Source organism: Eschscholzia californica, unplaced genomic scaffold (genome assembly GCF_041429995.1).
Source record: "Eschscholzia californica isolate CP2 unplaced genomic scaffold, dmEscCali1.0.p SCAF_4, whole genome shotgun sequence".
NCBI lineage: Eukaryota > Viridiplantae > Streptophyta > Magnoliopsida > Ranunculales > Papaveraceae > Eschscholzia > Eschscholzia californica.
The window spans coordinates 51,000,878-51,022,119 of record NW_028238461.1 but is presented as its reverse complement, the minus strand read 5'-3'; the positions used below and the strand labels follow the sequence as shown (position 1 = coordinate 51,022,119).

Sequence of the window (21,242 nt, the reverse complement as noted above, 5' to 3'; positions counted from 1 at the left end):
TTTACTCTTGCAACAACTACACTGATTTCACCATTCTCTAGGAGGCCCTAGAATGCCCTAACTTTCCCTGTTCATTCCAGTGATGCATCTTCCACAACCCTCCAGCCATCAACCCTAAAGACCGTTCCTATGCAGATCTCTTTAACTACTCTAGGTCCTTTCAAAGTGGAATTATTCAGTTAACATTTCAAAACGGATTGTTATTAGGAAATCGCACTTCTCTGATTCATAAATGCAAAGTACCATCAACCCTTGTGGAAACTAATTTCGTATCCAATAGTTGTTATAATCTGAGATGTTTTTCCAATTCAGAGGAAGAATAAAAATTGATGAAGAAAAATTTCATGGATTTTGGAAGTATTAATCAAAGTGATTGTAAATGTTATTCTCATGATTTGCCCTAAATAATATTAAATCTGATTTTAATTCTTCTTCAGTTTCTTTGCAATGTCGCTCCAAAACTTCTCACCCTGCAAATTTATTGGTGATGAAGAAGAATTAGTAGAAGAAGGTGAAGAATAAATTTTAGGGTTTTGGGAAGAGAAGAGATAAACTTAAAATAAAACTTCTAATCCTCGGAGGATATGAATGAAAAATCATAGATTGTTGGCCTCTTAAAAATTGTTGTCCATATAATTTTTTTAATTTTTCTAGTTGTCCACATAAAATGGTTGTCCACATAGAAAAATTGGTTGTCCATATATTGGTATACAAATCTATATCTTATCCGAAACAATACCCCCAAAATTTGAAAGCAGAGTGAGATGGCTCTGCAACAACTCATCTTTTCCCCTTCTCTCTCCTCCCTCTCTTCTCCTTCTTCCTCCTCCGCCTTCCCAACGGTCGCTTTCATTGCTACTAGTAAGTATTTTCCATCTCTCTAAAACTGTCTGTGTAAAGATGCATTTTGTTACTTAGGGTTTTCTGCTCATGTGTTTTGTGTAATGATTGAAAACCCAAATATTTGTGAAACTTACTTTAGTTGACTGGTCACACATATCTCTCCACTTGAAAGACCACGGTTCGACTCTTAACTTGCAAATAAAACCCAAATGTTCTTATGTATAAAAAAAAAATTGTGTTCCCCACAAAAAAATATTCACTAGAGATTTCATAAAAAAAACACGGATTCTCCGGAGATTTTTATTTATTCTCAAAAGCCGCGGCATAAACAAACAACCATCTGCCCCATAAGAGTTGTAAGTTTAGATGATTTACTTGGCTACGTTGGGCTTGACTCAGATTGGTGGGGAAGGGGATCATCTGCCCGATACCATCTTTAAATGCTTAGGCGTATGGAATCAAATGCTTAGGCGTATTGAATCAAATGCTTAACCGAAATTAGATAGAACAAGAGTTCTTCAGAGTTCAGAGAGCGGTAAAGAAGATTTTAGAGAGAAAAAATACTGGTAAAGTAAATTTCACAAGTATGTCTTACACAAGTTACTTAATTTTAAAGTCAAAAGTTAAAAATCTAGAATATAAAAGAAAGTAAAATATTAACTTAATTGAAGTCTTAAATTCTAGCGTTCCCAAACTACTTTGTACTTTTCTACTTAAATAAGTTATTTTAGTGTTGCCAAACTACTATACTTAACTTGACGTCATTTTTTGCTTTTTGAATGCAGCTCTCTAGTAGCATAAGCAATTGTGCGGGATAGAAGGTGATGTACTTTTGTTTGACCCTGTAACATATACACGAAAACAAGTATTAGTAAAAGGCAGAATTAGATTTTAACTCGTAAACAAATTCATCTTTCAATCTACAAAAACAAATTCATCTTTCAATCTACAATTAATCCGCCAAGTTCAGCTAAATAAGCATAGGATTTGACTGGGATGGAGGGTAGCTTAAGATTATCCCATGGCATATAGTTGCATAACAAAAATTTAATTGTTGGGGTTAATTTGAGACACTAGGGTCTATGGCATATGTATAAACAAACTATCAGCTGCCCCATAAGAGTTGTAAGTTGAGATGATTTACTCCCTCGGCTACGTTAAGCTTGGCTCAAAACTCAAATTGGTGGGGAAGGGGATCATCTGCCCGATCACAACTTTAAATGCTTAGGGGTATTGAATCTAGTGTGACCATTTACCATTCTGAAACTTGGAATAATTGCTCTCCTAAAAATTCTATCAGGTGTTCACTGTTAAAGGTTACTGTGCCGTTTCTTTTTAAAAAAAATGAAATTTTTAGGATAAACTTACTGGAATATCATAAGGAACAAAACAAGAACATCCACAAGGAAAAACAAACTCAAGGTTTGATAGTAACTTAAATCAAGTTAGCTAATGTGACATATATAATAACAGAAAACCTAATTAAGGGGCACGCATAATATACTTACAGGCATTGGATCAATGTTACATACAACTGCTTTGGGTTTCTTCACGCTAAGCAACCTATGTTCTTTCGTAAGTTGCGTTAAAGCAACCATGAATATATCTGCTTCTTTAATAATATCCTTGCAGTTATTTATTTCGGAAACTCTTATATTGATGATGCTAGCACCTTCTCTCTATAAACAAAAGTCAATAATCAATAAAATGACTAAAAAGATAAACAAAACCATCATCTTCGAATATGACAAGTTTCAATCTAGATAAATTATATACCTCAAGAAATTGCCAATCCATGTTCGCAAAGATGTTTCTAAGTCCAATTACAACCACTCTTTTTCCTCTCATGTCGACTTTATTATATTTTTTCAATAATTCTATCCGACGTTTCATGGAATCTGTAGGGTCTTTAACTTGCATATTCCAACGTTGAATTGGTTGAGGAAACCCACTTGGGTCTGGGGTAAGGCATAAAGCATCCAATATCTTCTCTTCATCCATATGCTGGTAAGAAAAGATAATCACTACCCATTTAGAAGAACAATAACAAAGTCCACTATGATGGGAATATCTTACTTAAATGCAGCCTATGAGAGGCATGAGCTCTCTCTCTAGGGTTGGGGTCTGGGACAATATTTGGTGCTTGGTCAAAATAAGATAATAAGTAAAAAAAACATTAATGAAAATATTAAACAAAGTTTACATTACATGAGGAAAGGGGTATGGAATGAAGGTGCAATGAACACGAGGGTCGTGACGGAATCGATTGGCGCAGTCGAGTATTTGTTCTGCTGTGGAATCATCAGGTAAAGGATTTTCATAAAATTTGATCCCAACAATTTTACAAGTTTTCTTCAATGTCAGGTAAGTTTGAGACTCTTTTATAGTATTCCCAACAGGAATAGTAGCCAATCCTGGAACTACACCAAATTCATCCCTCATCTTTGAAACTTCTAACCTAAGGTTGTCTCTTGCTTTCTCAACAACAGCTTCATGGCAACTTTTCTCCCACAATAATTCTTCATCTAAAAGAAAAGATCAAACAATTAATCCTCCTCACACTTTCAAAACTTCAAAGAAAAGTTTTGATTAGTACCTGACGGTAAAGAGTAGTAGGAACTTTGAGTAGGAGGAAGAGTATTGATGGAGGCGATTCTTCGGGTGGTGCTAAAACTTTTAGTTTTGGATTGAACCCAAGACGAAAGTGATAGTTGTAGCTGAAGAAATCCAGTTCTGATGATGTTCAAGTACCGCAGAAACGAAGAAGAAGAAGAAGAACTCTGTGATTGTGATGATGACTCCATTCTCAAACTAAACTGAGATGATGAGCAAACAAGAGAATCAAAGATACTGATTAATAAATAAGATTATCAGGGTGTTTGGGTTGGGAGCGGCTGCCTCCAACCCCCTTTTTCCTTTTTTGGGTTATTTCCTAGTAGTATTATATTGGAAACTTGCAATATTTTGTAGTATTAGTTCTAATCTATTTCTTTTATGGATTATGGATATTATGGAAGCTTTGAATAGAAAATCAAGCAATATATGTTGTAAAGCATTCTGATACAATTTCAAAAATGCAAATAACAGTTGACCTAAAGCTGCTAGCTTAACGATATACAAGATAATAGTGTTTTTACTACTGCATTATACTGCCCATACCCAAATATAATATATTAAATCTATATAACAAAACACATTTGTTGTGACTACGACAAGCTGAGTAGGACAAAAAAAAAAAGAGAAAAATTGCCAACTGGATTGTAAGATGATACAAAGGATTTTGCTGACTGGACAAATTTCATAGTAAATCATCATCGTTCGTTTACGATCAATGGTCTCATTTATGGTCTCTCTCGGTCCCAATGGGTCTCATTTGTGGTCTATATTCAATGGAGGGTTATAGTAAATGCTCTTAATCTGGCTCCAGATTCAACAACGTAGATTGATGAAGAACTCTCCTTCCACCAAATCGACAACACCTCGCTGACTAAACTGACTTTGTCTGTTACAATCTTCCATCTGCTTCATCAGAATCTCTTTCTTCTTTTTAATCTCATATTCAACAGAGGAACTAAACTTAAATCCCTTTAAGTAATAATCCCCTTAAGTAATAGGAAGTGGAAACTGATATCTCTTCCAATTCTCTAAACTTTACTCGTTATTTAGAATTTTAATGGTTTCTTAAACCTCTTCTTCTCCTTAACTTCTATCTCTTTTTGTATCCTCCAACAATATATTTGTCTCACTTTTAATTCAGAACCAATTCATTCAATAATTTTATTCATTTACGTGATGCCTCTTCCTCATCCTTTTCATATTCAACATTCAGTTCGTATTCATTCTTAACCACAAAACACCACTTCTCCTATAATTAATCCAAGTAAGTTTTACTCTTATATCTTTCAGCTGTTGTAAAATCTCTTGGTTATCGTCTTAGTTTTCTAAGTTTAAAATCTATTGGGCAGTCTCTTAGTTTTCTATGTTAGGGTTTTTTGCAGCAACCCCATCAAAATAGGTAACGCATTCAAAGTGCTCGATAAATTGCAAGCAAGAATTTTTGGATAATATGCAAGTGGATCAATTTTTTGGTAACAATCTTACTCTAAATAGGTAAGGAGAGAATTTCCTACAAGGTGTCATTCTTCTCTGGTTTTGCTTCATATTACTCATCTATTTTGTTTGCAGATAGGGAAGCAACATTTTTTTAACACCTTTATGACTTTTGTTGTAAATCAGTTTATCTTGACGAAAAACTATAGTTGTGGTTGGGTTGGAAGGTGTTTACTGAAGGTACCCACTCTTCTCTTGCATCTCTGTAACCGAAAGTTTTTGCATATACCATTTTAGACTGATAATAATTTAATAAAATTGTTGTAATTGATAGAAGTGCATCTGGTTCATTACTGATATGGTACCACATGCTAACGTTGTACGGAAGTCAACCAATCAATAGGAACTACGTAGTAAACGAGTTTTATTGAATTTCAGAAAGATAAGAAACTGAATTGATACACTAGTTTTATGTTTGTCAACCGGGTGCAAAGCTTTAAAGGTGATGTGAGATAATCGAATCTTCTAATAAAGGTAATCTCTTTTATCCAGTTGTCTATTATTAGAATTTTTTATCTTAGGTTTCGATCTGATTTTGTTCTTTTTAGAAAGCCAACTGGAATAATTTGGGACGATAATTCGAGCCGTCCAGTTTTCACTTCTGGTACAATTGGAGAATATGTTGATAGCAAGTGTATCACTAGAACTTAAAAAATGATTTTGTGAAGTGATGCAGCTGACAAAATAGCATTAGAATTTTATACTAAGTGGGGTCGTGACAAGTCAGGGATTGGATGACCTAAAGAAAGATTTTCTATTTTTAGTAGTTTGCTAATTCTATATTTTCTTGGGTTTCGTAGTTTCAGAATATTAGTTGCGTTAGAGAAGATTTCTTAGTTTTTAGCAGTTTCTCAGTTTTGGTTATTTCTTAGTTTTTAGAAGTTTCACAATTTTAGTTGTTTTCCTAGTTTTTAGTAGTTTCTAGATTCTAGATATTTTAGAGTTTTAGTAATTTTATACTTCTATTATTTTATGGGTTGAAGCTTGACTTTTTATGTTCATTGTTAAGGGAGCTTAGTTTATTGAATACAATTTTGTTTGATTTAATCAATCATTGAGGAACAATCTCTATACTTTTAATCTCTTGCCTACTACGCGCTGTAACAGTTGGTATTAGAGCTTTCGTCGATCTTTAACAATGTCACCGAGAAGACAACTTGGGGGGCCTCATGTTTCCATCAAGATTTGGGGGCAACCCTTCTCAATGCTAATCTTCACGCAAATCTTTCTTCTTTAATTGCTTCTGCAATTAAATGGTGTAGCTCCACGGAAAACAAAGATCGCATATAGCTTTTTCTTTGATCTAGACACTTATGCGATGTGGGACTTAGTGCCTTGGACATGAAACTTATGTTTCACGTTGAAAGTTCTTCAAAATTACTCGAACAGAGCTTCAATTTTTTTGTTATTCAACGTTATACTCGTCACATCCTCATTGTAAGTTGATTATCACCATCGCCACCTCTGAACTACATTACTAAGTTACTAACGATTGGGTGCCTGTTTTCGTAATTACACGATTTTTTTTCTTCTTGTAACTTTCGGTTAAATATTTTCATGTTTCAGATCGTCAACTTTGGGAGCAACGCAGTGAATCTTAAGATCACGGTAAATGGATTAACACCGAATTCCATTGATCTTAATGGATCAACTAAAACTATACTAACATCGAATTAATCTTATGGACGAGAATTCATTCCAAAAGCCCAATAAGGTGGTGCCTGTAAAATCTCTATTTGAAAATGCAGGAGAGAATATGCTAGTAATTCTCAGTCCACATTCATTTACTACTTTTGATTTGTTAAGCAAACCCTCAAATGGTCTTCTCATTTCAAATGTGCCTGATCATGTTTCTAAAGTGGTTGGTATATGTATTTTTTTCTTGATCAATATATTTTTCATTTCAGTGATAATAATGGTCTAGTTCAACAAAAAAAAAAGTGATAATAATGGTCTTGAACATAAAAGGTCAAAAATGAACTGATTTGTATTAGAAACTTGTGTTGGTTGGACCAAATTTTGTACTTTTGAATCATATACAAAAAATAGAAGTAGATAAAGTTAGAACAACTATATTGACTTCGAGTTTTCAACAAAAAAAATATTGACCTCGAGCTTTATGAATTTGATATTACCAAGACCTCAAAGGCTAATAAAAAAATTCGATAAACTTTTTTATATTATTGAAGTTTTTCTTAATGTAAGAGAGATGGGGTTTGTTGTTGTTTGGTGGGTCAACGATAATTGCAGGAAGATTCAGTTGTTGTTTTATATAATGGTTAGCTATTTCTGAATTGTGATTTGCACCCTGGTAGCAGCCTCACATTTAGTTAAAGTCAATTGAATTCATTTTGCATAATGAGCTCTTTAAATTTAATCAATTTATTGTCTATTCTAAGCAACTTTTTTTCTTTTTTTGTTGAACTACTATTCTAAGTTACTTAATCACATTCTTTATTTAATTTATGACATAAAGTGAAAATAGGTCAAAATCAGAAGCAGACAGTCTCATTTCATCCTTACCTCTCTTTTTTAACCTTGTTAGCACATAACATCGTTCTTAGAGCAAGTCCAATCTCAGCCTGTCTTAGGCCGAAAAAACCACTTTTTCACCTAAAATTATTGGCCTCAGCTCAGCCTCTAAAATTCAGCTCCAGCCCAGCCTCTCTTGAGGCCGAAAATTTGAATTTGGAATTTCCCAATTTACTAATAAAATTCAATTAAAAAAACATCGATTACAACTAATAATTGATTAAAAATTTAAAACTACTTAAATACGACTAAACAACACTAGAAAAATTAATTAAAAATAACTAGAAGGGGTTTCTTGGGTCTCGTGTGCACCGTTGAACCAAGCCTCTCGCGCCGCTAAAAGCATTTGTTGAGCATGTTCGTCGAGAGACCTAATATCAATCTTCATTAAGTCCATCGCATATTGTCGGTTCGCCACCTCCGTTTGCACCCGTAGAAAATCTTGTTGCACCTTTAGGGTCTCTTGTTGAACCCGTACTGCTTCACTCAAAGTTACTGATCTTTGTTGGGAATCTTCGTCTCTTTTTTCCCAATATCCCTCACTGGGAGTTTTTGAAGCGGTAGAATGTGTGGATGGTTCGCCAACTCTTGCATTTGCTTTGGCTTGTTTACGGCCAATTGGTCTTTCTTCCGATGGATTGGTATTAGAATCTCTTTTACCGGATGTTGACTCTCCTGGCATGTCTGCCATCCACTTGTTGTGTGTCATCAAAATTTTGTAAACATGTAGGAACCTAAACCCTTTACCTTGATGATTTTTTTTATACATTTCGATAGCTCTTTGTAACTAAAATAAACAAAATATATATATAAGTATATATTATGAATGAAGTGAAAAGATAGAAAAAAGAAATTAAAAAGTTAGAAACAATTACCCGGTCATAATCGTTTTCTCCGCTTTTTGGAACTTTATTTATTATCCTCAAAGTCGATATAAAACTTTGACATTCCGAGCTTATCTCACTGAAACGAGATTTACAACTTCTAAGAGTGCGTTGAAACTTTGCACTCGCATTATATTCATCCGATATTTTTTGCCAAAATACTTTATATTTTTGGCTATTTCCGACAACCGCATCAAATGTTATTTTCAAATAACAATTAGTAAGTAAAATATCTTCATCCGGCTTATACGGTTCCCATTTAGTTATCTTTGTCGAAGACGTCCCTCCTTGCACACAAGAATCCTCACATACTTCATAATCATCGACTCCTAATTGAGCCGACGGGTAAGTAGAATTAGGGGACAACATTTCCATATAACTTTGGTTATCGAATTCGTTGATGTCTAATGGATCCATGGGTGAACAAATGAAAAGATCAAAAAAAAAATTGAAAGAAAGAGAGATAGAAATGGAGAGGAAGTTGCAAGAGATGGAGAGAAAGAAAGTGATGAGAAGAGGGTGAGAGATGAAAATGGATCCAACCCCTATTTATAGGGATTGGATCCATTTCTAGCCGTTGGAGCAAATCCAACGGCTAGGGGATGCCCCCCAAGTGACCGTTGGGGCCCCAACGGTCACTTGGGGCCGGTGTTCAGTCGCCCCTAATGTTAGGGGCGACTGAACACCGAGCCCCAGCCTCCGCTCCAAGCGGCTGGGCTTGGAGTGGGGGGCTGAGGCCATAAATTTGAATTTATGGCCTCAGTCCGGCTGGGGTTGGACATGCTCTTAGCTCTCTTTTTAACCTTGTTAGCCCACCTGAATCAAATTTTCCCCATTTTTTTTTCGAACACCGCATGAGTATTGTCTGGAAAGATGTATGTCCTTGAGTTAAAAACCTACTATTATATAGTAATGAAAATCAAATTAAAGACCAAATATCAAATGTCGGTGTTTTAGGAGAAACGAGAAAAAATTTCGAAAAAAAAAAGTGAAAATCTCAAAATCTATTATCGAAATACAGGAATACACCCTTCAAGTCGCCGGAAGAATATTGCATGGAGAGAGAAAGAGAGAAAGAGGAGAGAAAGAGAAACTATATAATAAAACAGAAGGATTTTATGATGACTGAGACAAACATCCTTTTATAATAAAGGATATTGTCCAGAAACTCTTGAGCATTTACTACATGGTCTTGAGCATTTACTATATGGTCCTTTCCAGATTCAATTTTGGGTAAGGGAGAATTACTGAAACCCCCCACTTTACTTTCGTTAAATTTAACTTTGATATTTTCAATATTACTTTCTTGCCCTCTTACGTTTTACTCCACCTTTTGGTAATGTGTTTACTGAAACTCCTACCTTTTATTAGTAATTACTGAACCCCCACCTTTTATTAGTAATTACTGAAACTCCCACCTTTTGTTTTACTGGAACAAATTAATGATCAATTTCATATAAAAATGGAACCTAGTTGGAATAATCCCTAATTAGAAGAATCCTAATGGAGTACACCACTAATTCGAAGATTCCTAACTCGAATAACTGTAGTTCCAATCGACAATCTTTAGAGAGATAGACAATACGAAATTGCAGAAATTGTGTATTGACTTCACCACCAATTCGAAGAACCCTAATTCGATTAAAGGGTAGTTCGATCAGTATGAGAGAGAGAGAGAGAGAGAAAGATGTATTACCTGGATTCAACAATCTTTAGAGAGAGAGACAACTCAAAATTACCTCTCTCTCTCTCTCTAAAGAAAGTGGGGGTTTCAGTAATTACTAATAAAACTATAAAAGTGGGGGGTTTCAGTAATTACTAATAAAAGTGGGGGGTTCTAGTTAAGTAAATACACAAGCACTAAGGGCATTGAAGTAAATAGACAAGCACTGATCCAGATTTTCCGTTAAATCTAACGAAAGTGGATTTCAGTAATTACTAATAAAAGTGGGGGGTTTCAGTAAACGCATTATCAAAAGTGAGGGGTTTTAGTAATTCGTAACAAAATTAATTATTTTGCAATTTTGGGTAAGTCTCCATTAGCATATCTTTACCATTAATTATATCCGGTTATGTTTATCCCCCACTTCATCTTCTTAAGCAATTCAATTACAAATTTTTCTATCTCTAAAAGGACTCTTACAATTTAAGAGTATTTATCCTTCTCTTTAAAATCTTAAATCCTCGGTTATAATTGAATTTCAGTTTCAAATTTTTCTGTCTAGAAAAAAATAAATTATCTATTAGAACGATACAACGAGTCGATGATTTCTTGCGACAGAGTTCTCTAATTTTGATATTCAATGAGTCAATTATATTGGGTCAATGAGTCAATTATTTGTTTGTCTTAAAACAAAAAAATTGCATCAATCAGAGTCAATATTCTGTAAATTCTTTTTAGAAAATATCTAACTCGGTTCAATGTGTTAATTCTATGTTATTGATTAGTTATTTTATTTGCATAGTTATATCCGTTCACACTCTTTTTACGTTGATTATACAAGGAGGTCCCAACTAAAATTTGACACCGAACTCAAAATTCTCAACCACAACTTTATTGAAACTTATGAATAAAATGATGGATTGTCCTTTTTTTTATAAATTCACATTAGTTGTACTGATGTTCTAAAATCCGATACCATAACATTTAATTTGTTTATTTCAGGGTTTTTTTTAAGATTATTTCAGGGTTGATTCATGAAGAAATAAAACAACTTCATATATTTTTATTTTTTTCTAATTTTAACAAGTGCTCCTAACTTATTCTCCCATTTTCAAAATTGAAAATTAAAAAGAAAAAATGTTGTCCAATCATGTGCCTAATATATATGCCAAAATCATTGCTCTAGTTATGGTTATGAATTTATAAGCTGATTGTTACCACTTCAAATTCTCTTTTAAGCTTTGTTACTTGTTGCCAATCTTCAACAAATGTACCAACGGTCCTATAACATGTACCATTAGGGTACACCTTTTTCCCCTATAAAAACCTAGCATCTTTTTCGGTGTATATTCAAATTGCTGCTTTCTAAGACCACTGGTATACCCTTCAACAAAAAAAAAAAAACCTTCAACAAAAAAAAAAAAAAGACCACTGGTATACTGTAAGTCTCTGTCTGACTCTCTCTCTCTATATATATATATATATATATATTTCAGTAAATATATTTCATATTTGAAAAAAAAAATAATCTAAAAAATAAAAACACTGTATAGCGGAAACAGTAAGTCAGTAATTATATATTAACCAATATAAACATAGCAACCCCTTCCCAAAAAGTACCAACTAAAACAATCAAATTTGTTTTAAGGTAGAAATTAATCTTCTTCTGTAATAATTTGTTGATATATTTACCCGCAATCCATTTCTATATGGGTTTTGATAGTAACCAAGTTATTTCTCATAACTCCATTATTGACGTAAGAAAGAGTAGTTATGCAAGAAGAGTAGAACAAATTAATTGTCAACACTAACTTCGATAGAAACCCAATCAATCATCCGTAGAGAAACCCATCTTAAAATTTTCAAGTCAAATTTATGGACATTACAAAAAAAATTAATAAATAGGTTATCATTAGAAGACTTGTACTTAAAATCGTCAACAATCCTGAAAAAAATTATATAAAAACATTAGAAGGCCGCTTTGTACCATAACTCTGCATAGATATACAATGAAGAAAACAAAGAAAATTTTTAACAAACAACCTAAAATAATAAATAGTAAGAACTGTATAATAGTGCACACCAGAAGGAGCCAAATAAAATTTGTAATAAGCACAAGTTAAACACAAGCAAAGAAGGAATAACATGAAAATAAAATAAAAATTACCCAAAACATCGACTATTTGTATGAAACTCGCTAAAAATATGGCCAGCGCTTTGGGGAAAGCTAAATAGTTTCCGGGGTGAGGTGGAGAGAGAGTGAGGTGGAGATAGAGTGAGGTGAGGTGGAGATAGATTGAGGTGAGGTGGAGTGTCTTTTTTTTTATTTCCCCTTAAAATTTATTTCGCCGGACAATCTCTAAAATTCTACATATTCCCATTAAAATTTCACACCCCGAAAACTATTTAACTTTCCCCAAAGCGCTGGCCAATATAAAATGACATAAATTGTTAAAATAGTTTATTTGATTTGATTGGTTTAGGAGCTCCATACATCCTTTGATAATTTATATTCACATTATGCCGTTAGTTCAATAAATTCTAATGGAGGAAGAACAAGGGCTTGTTACATATTTAGCAGACGAACTTATTGTATATTTTTTTAATTTGTTTGATGCCGGTGACATTTTAACAAACACTATGTGGCCAATACATAACAAAGACTATTAAAACCCTAAACCAAGAGCAAGGGTCCAAAACTAATATTAGCTAAGATAGATTATCTTATAAACTAAATTTATATGGAAGTCAAATACAAAAGAATATCTTCCTTGAAACTTAACCATTAAAATTGGTGACGTATGGGGAGAGAAAACGTGGTATGATATTACAAGGAGAAATAGTGAAATAACAAACTAACCCTATTTGAATTGGTAAAGATCATACGAGGAAAGAAATCGATTGGGTACAGAAAGAAATTTAACTTAATTTTGACCGTGAACCGAAGATTAATTTTCCTACTATTTTAACTTAAAAAAAGACTATATTTTAAATTTTTGAGAAGGGCTTCTAGGGTATACCCCGTGTCACGAACAGTTGTATCAATTAAAAATTATACCATAATTTTTTGGTATAATTTTTCTTAAACGTTGCCTCATAATATTTATTAATTTTTTGGTATTCTTGTATTTATTTTATTTTATGAGAGAGATTTCAATTTCTTTTTTTAACCCTTGCAATATCTTTTGTTTCTTTTTTTTCTCATATTAGATATTTTATTTCTAAGAAAGATTTTTTAAATAGGTAACTTTATTTCTACGAAGGACTATATTTTAAATTTTGAGAGGGACTCCTAGACAATATACATAATTAAATAAGAATGTTTGTCCCAGTCATCGTTTTCCCTTCTGTTATAATAGATAATAGATGTATGCATGTAGTTTTTCGGTCTATATTCAAATTATACTTGTATAACTCTAAGAGACTGGATTAAAAAATAAAACTAAAAGTGCTCAAAACATTACTTGTGTAGTAAACTTTATTTTGATGCCTAATCCGTGTTATTTCAAAAAAAAATTGTAGTTGATTGATGGTCGTGCATTATCATGGCGACAAGGCATGATAAAACCCTTAACAAGACTTCAGGAAAAGAACATTTTAACTTGAAAAAGAGTAGAGATCTTAAGATATATATAGAGGGGGAGACGAGAAGTGGATAGCCTAATTTTTTTTTGTACCATTATATACTTCTTCTTTTTTAGTTGAAAGATTGTACCATTATATACTTAAATACAAAAAGCATTTTAGCCCTACCTGACTCTAAATCCTAGGCTCATTATCCAAAGACCCATCCTTGGCCATTTCAAATATCACCGTAACAGAGCAAAAAATTATATAATTTAGATAGTTTATGTCAACGGTTCAAGATTAGGTAATAGTTCAATTCATCACCTCACATAGCATCGTCTACTTACTTCATAAATCACCCTCATTATATTTGCTCGAGTTATGTCTTTTGGAAAACGCTACATAATTGGCCCGACCATGGTCCAAATAGAGAAAACTTCCTATTGACATCACGGTCGAATTGAAAGTTTTGTCTATTAGGAGCATTGGTCCGGCCCTGTGAGGCCAAGTCATTGTCGATATCTTACACTCTAATACCTCAGACTAATGAATTTATCCAAAACTTGAACTAGTAGAGAGATAAGAGAGAGAGACAGAGAGAGAGAGGAGACGGCCGATTTGGTGGTGGAGCTCTCTGACGTTAATGGTGGAGGCTATTAAAATATGGTAGAGGTCGTCGAGATCAGAGGCGGAACCAGGATTTCAAATCAAGGGAGGCGAGCTCTTCACTTAACAGAGTTTTTTCTTAACAAAAAAAAAAAACTAGTACATACATTACCTAGGTTAAAGGTTTGGAGAGACTAACTTTACCTAGGTTTATGGTTTGGAGAGACTAACTTAAATGAAATTCTATTTTGAGTCAAAATCAATTTTCTTTTTTATGAAACAATCTAATAATATATTATGAACTCTCTACTCTCTAGGTTTTGCATAAGTATTCTTATTCCAAGATCAAAATATAATAATTTATAATAATTTAGAAAAAGAAACAAAAATCCCAAAATAATATTGGGAGAAACAATTATGAATATAGACTTTATAAGTTTTCTTTATCAAATCTCATTGTTGAACAAATTAGAGAGAGAAAGACAAAAAATCCTAAAACAATTTAGGAGAGATCCTATAGGCTATAACAATTATGAATCTAGAATTTGCATATGTTCAAGATTCTTCAAAGCTTAAACTAATCTAAAACAATCAAAACTTAAAAAAGAGAAAAACACAAACCCTAAAACAATCTACAAAGAAGAAACTAAAACAAATTTATCAAATCCCATTGTTGAAAAATTTAGAGAGAGAAACAAAAAAAAAACCCTAAAACAACTTAGGGTGAGAAACTATAGGCTATAACAATTATGAATCTAGAATTTTGCATAGGTTCAAGATATTAAACTAATCTCAAACAATCAAAACTTTAAAAGAGAAAAACAATGAAACCCTAAAACAACCTACCATAAGAAACTAAAACAAATTTAAGATACTACTACCTAAATGGCTGAATCAAAACTAGAAATATTGAAGAATTTTGGGTGAAATAAGATAACCAAATCTCCCTACCTCTTCCTCCTCCCTCCCAATCTTTACTTTCCCTGCAAACACTCTCGATCTCTCTCCTCTCGGCTGGTGGGTTGTAAACCCTAACAGACTTTCTAATAAAAATTCAAAATGACGAAATTATCCTTTCTTTAGTTAAAAAATTTCAAAAATGACCCGAGGCAATTGTCCCTTCTTGCCCTCACATAGGTCCGCCCATGGTCGAGATTGATGGTAGTGGAAAATAAGATGGAAGAAAAAAAAATGTTAAAACTGGGTAGTGTTTTTAAGATACAAACAAATTTTATTTCTATCCAAAACTTTAAAACTGGGTAGTGTTTTAAGATACAAACAAATTTTTTTCTGTTCAAAACGTTCTCAATATTTTCATATTTCTTCAAACCAGGGCCGTGTGGTGGGGGGTGCGGGCCGTGCGCCCGCACAGGGCCCCCCACCACAAAGGGCCCACTTTTTGGTTGGTCATTAGTGCCTGCTTTCCTAATTTATATTAAACACACAGTCCTAAATCAATTGTTGTGTGTAGCTTAGTGGAAAAGTTGGTGAATGTCACTCAATTGGTCATGTGTTCGAACCCCATGGAAAGCAATTTCATACTTTTTTTTTATAAAGGCCAACTCTGCGTGCGTCCTAGGGAATGTTTTAAATGTCCGTTCCACCTAATGTTACTGGTTTAATTCAAACTTGATTTTAATAGTCAAATAATTTCTTGTAAAATAAAATACACGAAGGTCTTTTTACTCTCTCCAATTCTCATATATTTCACACAAAACTCTATCTCGCAATCTTGTTTATTTTTATTTTCCATCTTTAACTCTATATACAATCTCTCCCATTTGTCTCTCTCTCTCCCTCTCCCTTGCGTTCTTAATTTCGAATAAAAACCTATACTAATCAAGGACAACTTTATTAGAAAAAAAAATGTTAGACGAATAATATAAAGTTGTTATTCATTGAGTTTAGATTCATCATAGTTTTAATAAAACAATTTACTGGAGAAATTTGTGTCATCACTTCGCGTGTAAATTTGTTTACCTCACATCTATACAAAGGGCCCCGGTTAAATTTCGCACCGGGCTCTTAAATTGTCAGGCACGGCCTTGCTTCAAATCATGGACTAAGGGCGGAACTACGTGAAGACTAACCCACGCCCCAGTGAGGTCTGGGGTTTAAATCTCTGCTCACATGAATACTGGGGTTCTATTTAGCTGCTTTGGAACATAATAATTATTTTTTGGCCCCAAATTTATAACAGTGTTGATTTTGCCCTTAATTCGAAATTAAATGTCATTTTGACACTCAATTTTGTACAATACTTGCTTTTTAGCCCCATTTGTTTGTGCTTATTCGGTTGTATTTTCTTTTTGTTATTATTTTTGCATATTTTATTTTCTATATCTTTTGGTCACTTCACCTTCTCTCTTCTTCGTCTTTCTCCACTTCCCTTTTTTTCTCTTAGTTGTTGTGGTGAAAAGAAAGATACCCTTTGTCGGAATTTTTGTCTCTTTCACGAGTAGTTTAGTACGTTTACTATATTTTGTTTCATTGACTTGGTAAGACAAAATAGTTTATGTCCTATTTTTGTTTATCTCGAATATAAGTTCAAAAATTTTCTTCGATTCTCAAACCTTAGGTATGTCTACTAGTAGAAATTTTTTTTATCATAAAATGAATAAACGTATAAATTGATTAAACGTACGAAGGAATTGTAATTGAATAAAAAAGTATTGTTATCTTCTGCAAACACTAATGCTTTCTTAATATAAATTTAATATGCGAATCTTACTTAAGTCAACTCTGCCTAGAACTAAATCCTGGCTCCGCCCCTGCCGTGGAACATATTAAAAATGAGAAAAAAAATCACAAGAAATAACATTGAATGTAAGCGAACGAAAAACACGTGTGAAAGGTTAGTGTCATGAAGTGGAGAAGTTGTTAAAACTAGAATAAGTAGTCAGGATCTTCTACTCACTCAGACAATCGTTTTCTCATCTCATTTTCATCACCTTCAATTCTCACACCACCACCACCACCACCACTGCCGCCACCGTTTTCTCTCTCTCTACAGTTTCTCTCTCTGCAAATCCCCCTTTCGGCCTCTAATGGAGGACGAAGAAACATCACGGCGTCGGGGTTTTGATCCAACTCCTCTCCTTCACCAACTCATCAACAGAAGAACTAACCCAACCACCACCAATCCCACAACCATTACCAACAATAGAACCAGATTCTCTCTCTTACTTAGCCGCGCTACAAACCGTCGGATCCTTCCTCAATCATCATCTTCTTCAATCCTCCTTCGAGATTCCTCAGTCGTTCCAATTGATGATCGACAAAATGATTGGGGGTACTCAAAACCTGTTGTAGTTCTTGATGTAATTTGGAATTTGGCCTTTGTTTTAGTATCAACTGTTGTTCTCTCATCTACTCTTAGAGAACGTCCTTCTACTCCTCTTAGGGTTTGGATCATTGGGTATGCTCTTCAATGTTTATTTCATGTGGGTTTTGTTTATGCTGAGTATCGACGGAGGAATTCAACTTTGGGTAGTAGAGAAAATGGGGAAAATGAGCTTTCAGACAGGCGTAGTCGCAGGTATAAATGAAAACCCTTTTAGGGTTTTAGTTTATATGCCTAGTGTTATTAATCGATTAAATTTAATCTCTACTTTCAAAGAATTTGCCTATCCATCAATCATGAAAGAGTTATAGAATTTTGTAGGTTAATTTTTAAGATTCTTAGAGTCAATGTAGTTCATTTTTGGTTAAAGGTGTTACCTTTCTCATATTGCCAGAATTTGAATGGTGTTTTGGTTCAATTTTTTGGAGGTCTTCCCCTACTTTCTAGGTTAGAGAATGTAGGTTTCCATAATGTGATTGTTCCGACCCCCGGAAGAGAGTGCTTGATCATTAAGCACCAATAGTTACAGTAAATTGGTGTATAAGAAAGAAAATGAATAAAATGTTAATAATTACCCAAATCCGTTTAACTTGGAGCTGTTGATGGTCAGAATTTCTGTTTGGCTTAGTCACCTGGATGATATATACTCGGGGTAATTGAGAAGTTCAGCAGTGTTGCCTTTTATTTTCTATGTTAATCTTGGTCATATATGTCTATTCAGAAGTCAAGATTACCATCACCCTATATTATCTATGAATGAAATAACCGAACAACTCAATACGTTTTCTCAAGTTAGAGATCGAAGTCCTTAGGCATTCGCGTTTGAGAACTTGGGTTTCTTGAACTGAGTCGTACTTGTGTTGTTTTGATATTGAATGAGCTAAGTAAATGTTGCCTTCGTAAACAAATTGATCGAATTTAATATAACCCGCCCGACAACAGACAGACGATGGCTACCATGTGAGAAGTAAAACTTTCCTGGGACATAATCGTATTAGTTATTAATTCAAAATTTCAAAAGAAAATAGTATTGGTTATATGCTTATTTTTTGGAATATTATGATCTGCTCATCACTTGTTACTTTTAATAGGCTGGAGTCGATGAATACGTTGATTTCGTTCTTTTGGTGGATGATTGGGTTTTATTGGATTGTTATGGGTGGCCAAGACCTTCTACAGGATGCTCCACGTCTTTACTGGTAAGTTTTGTTTCAAAAACTTCCAAATCAACATCTGTCAATTGAATTATAGCAGAACTTCTTAACACTGCAAAACAATCAGACTCAGTGACTTGGAAGTTGCATGTCTGTAAATTGCTTTAAGTTATATATCTTGAGTATGTTAGTGATTGCACCTAAAAGTTAAACCATGTAAGTTTAAAAAAAAAAAAGTTAAAACAACATAGCAAAATGTAGGTAGACGAAGATGATAACGATGTTTGTTAAGTGGGATATACATATTTTGACATGTTAATATTAGATACTATGATTGGGCTTGATGTAGCAGTTGTGAGAAGCAACACATTAATGATTGCGTACCTGTTTATTTAGAGCCAAACCATTAGTGGCCTAGACGCTAGAATGCAGATCAATGTATTTCCATCTTGTTCCTTAATTAATAGTCATACATCTGATTGGTAAATTCTAACTCAACTCCACTTCTCTTATTAACTCATTGTCACACCCTGTTTACACTTTGGCCACCAAATGCCGATCCAAGAGTTCAATTTTGTAAGATGCTGTCCTCATAATGCAGATCATCCTCATGGAAACCCAGTATTTCTGTAATCTATCTAACTTTTTTAAGAGTGATTGGTCGAAACTTTAAAATTCAACAGTTTAGGATTACTACAGAGCTAAGATGGTGATGTTGAATTCAGAACGAGCACTCTTATTGTTTGTTGTGATCATGCCTTTGAGTTTTCTTCCAAAAAATTATCCATTTCACCAAAATCTGCTATCCGTTTGAGTCAACGTGACCCCACAAAGTTTATTGAAATAGGGTGTAAGGATAAGTATGTAGAAGTAGATTTTTTTTTTTTCAAATGGCTTGCACTATCATAAGTTTTTAGCCCATGACATTAACAGTACTGATTTCTGGTAAGTATATAAAATATCCAAGCAATCTAGGTAATTGAACGTGCAGGTTAGCAGTGGTGTTTCTAGCCTTTGACGTGTTTTTTGCTATATTCTGCATTGCATTGGCGTGCATTATTGGTGTCGCTCTATGTTGCTGCTTGCCATGTGTCATGGCAATACTATATGCTGTTGCAGTTGAAGAAGGTGCATCAGATGCTGATATCAATATTCTTCCAAAATACAAGTTCCGTCAGATAACCCAACCTCGGAACTTGGATAAGAAGCAAGAAGCAGTCCAAGTTGCAGTAATGGGGCAGAACAGTAGTGCAGTGACAAGTGAACTTGCTCTCCCACCAGAGGATTCTGTGAGCATCTCTACCTTGTTCTTGTTCTTTCTTTGCCCAGCGAAACCCATGTTAGATTGCAGCATATTAGTCTTGGATTGAATATCCATATTATTGGCCGTTTTTTCAACTACATACTAGATTCATCAACATACACCCTATGTTGTTTAGGACGTGAGGCGAGGCGACAGACCAATCGCCTCGCCTTAGCGCGCTTAGGCGTGCTTAAGCGACCGCCTCAGACGAAGTAAGAAATTAAGTATAGTGTATACTGTATTTCGCGGCCAATAATATAGGTTCTTCGATTTGTTCGGCTAGTATCTAAAATATAACATCAACCCTTTCTTCTTAAGAAGACGTCTGATTTTTTTACTATTTTAATGATATTGTTTTGTAGGAATGCTGTATTTGCCTTACTCAATATGTTGATGGCGTGGAACTCCACACACTTCCCTGCAACCACCACTTCCACTGTGGATGCATTGTGAAATGGCTTCGAATAAATGCGACATGCCCTCTCTGCAAGTACAATATCCTCCATCCTGACGAGCTGGTCTAAAACCTTCATCTTTAAGTCCGATTCCGAAACTCACATCCCTCCTAGCGGGAACCCCTCCGGAGTTAGAGGAGAGAGATCAAGACGATTGTTTTCGTAATAAGCCTGATCTATTACTTGAGTTCCTTACATGATGCCTTAGCATGTTAGGTCTGTAAATTTTCTCTTGGCTGGCTAAGAAGTTATAATTGTGATGATTAGTACTTCCCTATTGAATCAGTATCTAAATCTGATGGAGAGAACAAAGGGAAACTTGAAGTAGTTCATAGATCTTTAACCCTTCTAAAAGTAGTCTTAGATATCATCAATAGGTACTGAAAATGCAAATCTTTTGCTCAATGAGAAGCTATATGATCCAATGAGATTTTAGAAGCAAATTTCTTCTTTAGCTTTGAGTGTTAAACTTAGTTTAGTGCAGTATTTTGTTGTTGCATTAGTGATTCCTCTCTCTCTCTCTCTCTCTCTCTCTAGAATAATCAACCTTCAAGCCATGTTTGACATCCGGGAATGAAACGAATAGCATTTCAGAGTTGTGTTTGGTACACGAGAATGCATCAGGAATTGCATTTCGAACCCGTGAAATGGGGGAACTAAAACAACCACAATTAAGATCAAGATTGGGTAAAATTAACAAATAGTTTGAGGAAGAAGTTGAGTAATATTTGAACATAGAAGAATTCAAGCAACAAAATATTGTTTTCGAAATGGCAAAATCA

The 21,242-nt window shown here is 34.1% G+C and overlaps 2 protein-coding genes across 2 annotated transcripts; one reads left to right on the top strand and one right to left on the bottom strand.

The window, feature by feature from the left end:
• Positions 1-2,321: 2,321 nt before the first annotated feature.
• Positions 2,322-3,647, bottom strand: LOC147545800 (bifunctional protein FolD 4, chloroplastic-like). The gene is made up of 4 exons (XM_086635866.1): positions 3,440-3,647; positions 3,052-3,368; positions 2,620-2,847; positions 2,322-2,522 (listed from the first exon to the last, which is right to left on the bottom strand). Exons 1-4 carry the CDS (start codon positions 3,645-3,647, stop codon positions 2,322-2,324), a joined length of 954 nt encoding a protein of 317 aa, XP_086491992.1.
• Positions 3,648-17,050: 13,403 nt separating this feature from the next.
• On the top strand, positions 17,051-20,903 carry LOC147545799 (E3 ubiquitin protein ligase RIE1-like). The gene is made up of 4 exons (XM_086634187.1): positions 17,051-17,743; positions 18,640-18,747; positions 19,694-19,991; positions 20,368-20,903. Exons 1-4 carry the CDS (start codon positions 17,253-17,255, stop codon positions 20,527-20,529), a joined length of 1,059 nt encoding a protein of 352 aa, XP_086490313.1. The 5' UTR covers positions 17,051-17,252; the 3' UTR covers positions 20,530-20,903.
• The last annotated feature ends 339 nt before the right edge of the window (positions 20,904-21,242 follow it).

Excerpts from the sequence above, each read along its gene's own strand:
- LOC147545800 (XM_086635866.1), bottom strand. The coding sequence starts at position 3,647 with ATGGAGTCATCATCACAATCACAGAGTTCTTCTTCTTCTTCTTCGTTT. Across the intron at positions 3,369-3,439 it reads CTACTACTCTTTACCGTCAG|ATGAAGAATTATTGTGGGAG; the intron begins GTACTAATCAAA and ends CTTTTCTTTTAG. Across the intron at positions 2,848-3,051 it reads TTCCATACCCCTTTCCTCAT|CATATGGATGAAGAGAAGAT; the intron begins GTAATGTAAACT and ends TTTTCTTACCAG.
- LOC147545799 (XM_086634187.1), top strand. The coding sequence starts at position 17,253 with ATGGAGGACGAAGAAACATCACGGCGTCGGGGTTTTGATCCAACTCCT. Across the intron at positions 17,744-18,639 it reads TCAGACAGGCGTAGTCGCAG|GCTGGAGTCGATGAATACGT; the intron begins GTATAAATGAAA and ends TACTTTTAATAG. Across the intron at positions 18,748-19,693 it reads GATGCTCCACGTCTTTACTG|GTTAGCAGTGGTGTTTCTAG; the intron begins GTAAGTTTTGTT and ends TTGAACGTGCAG.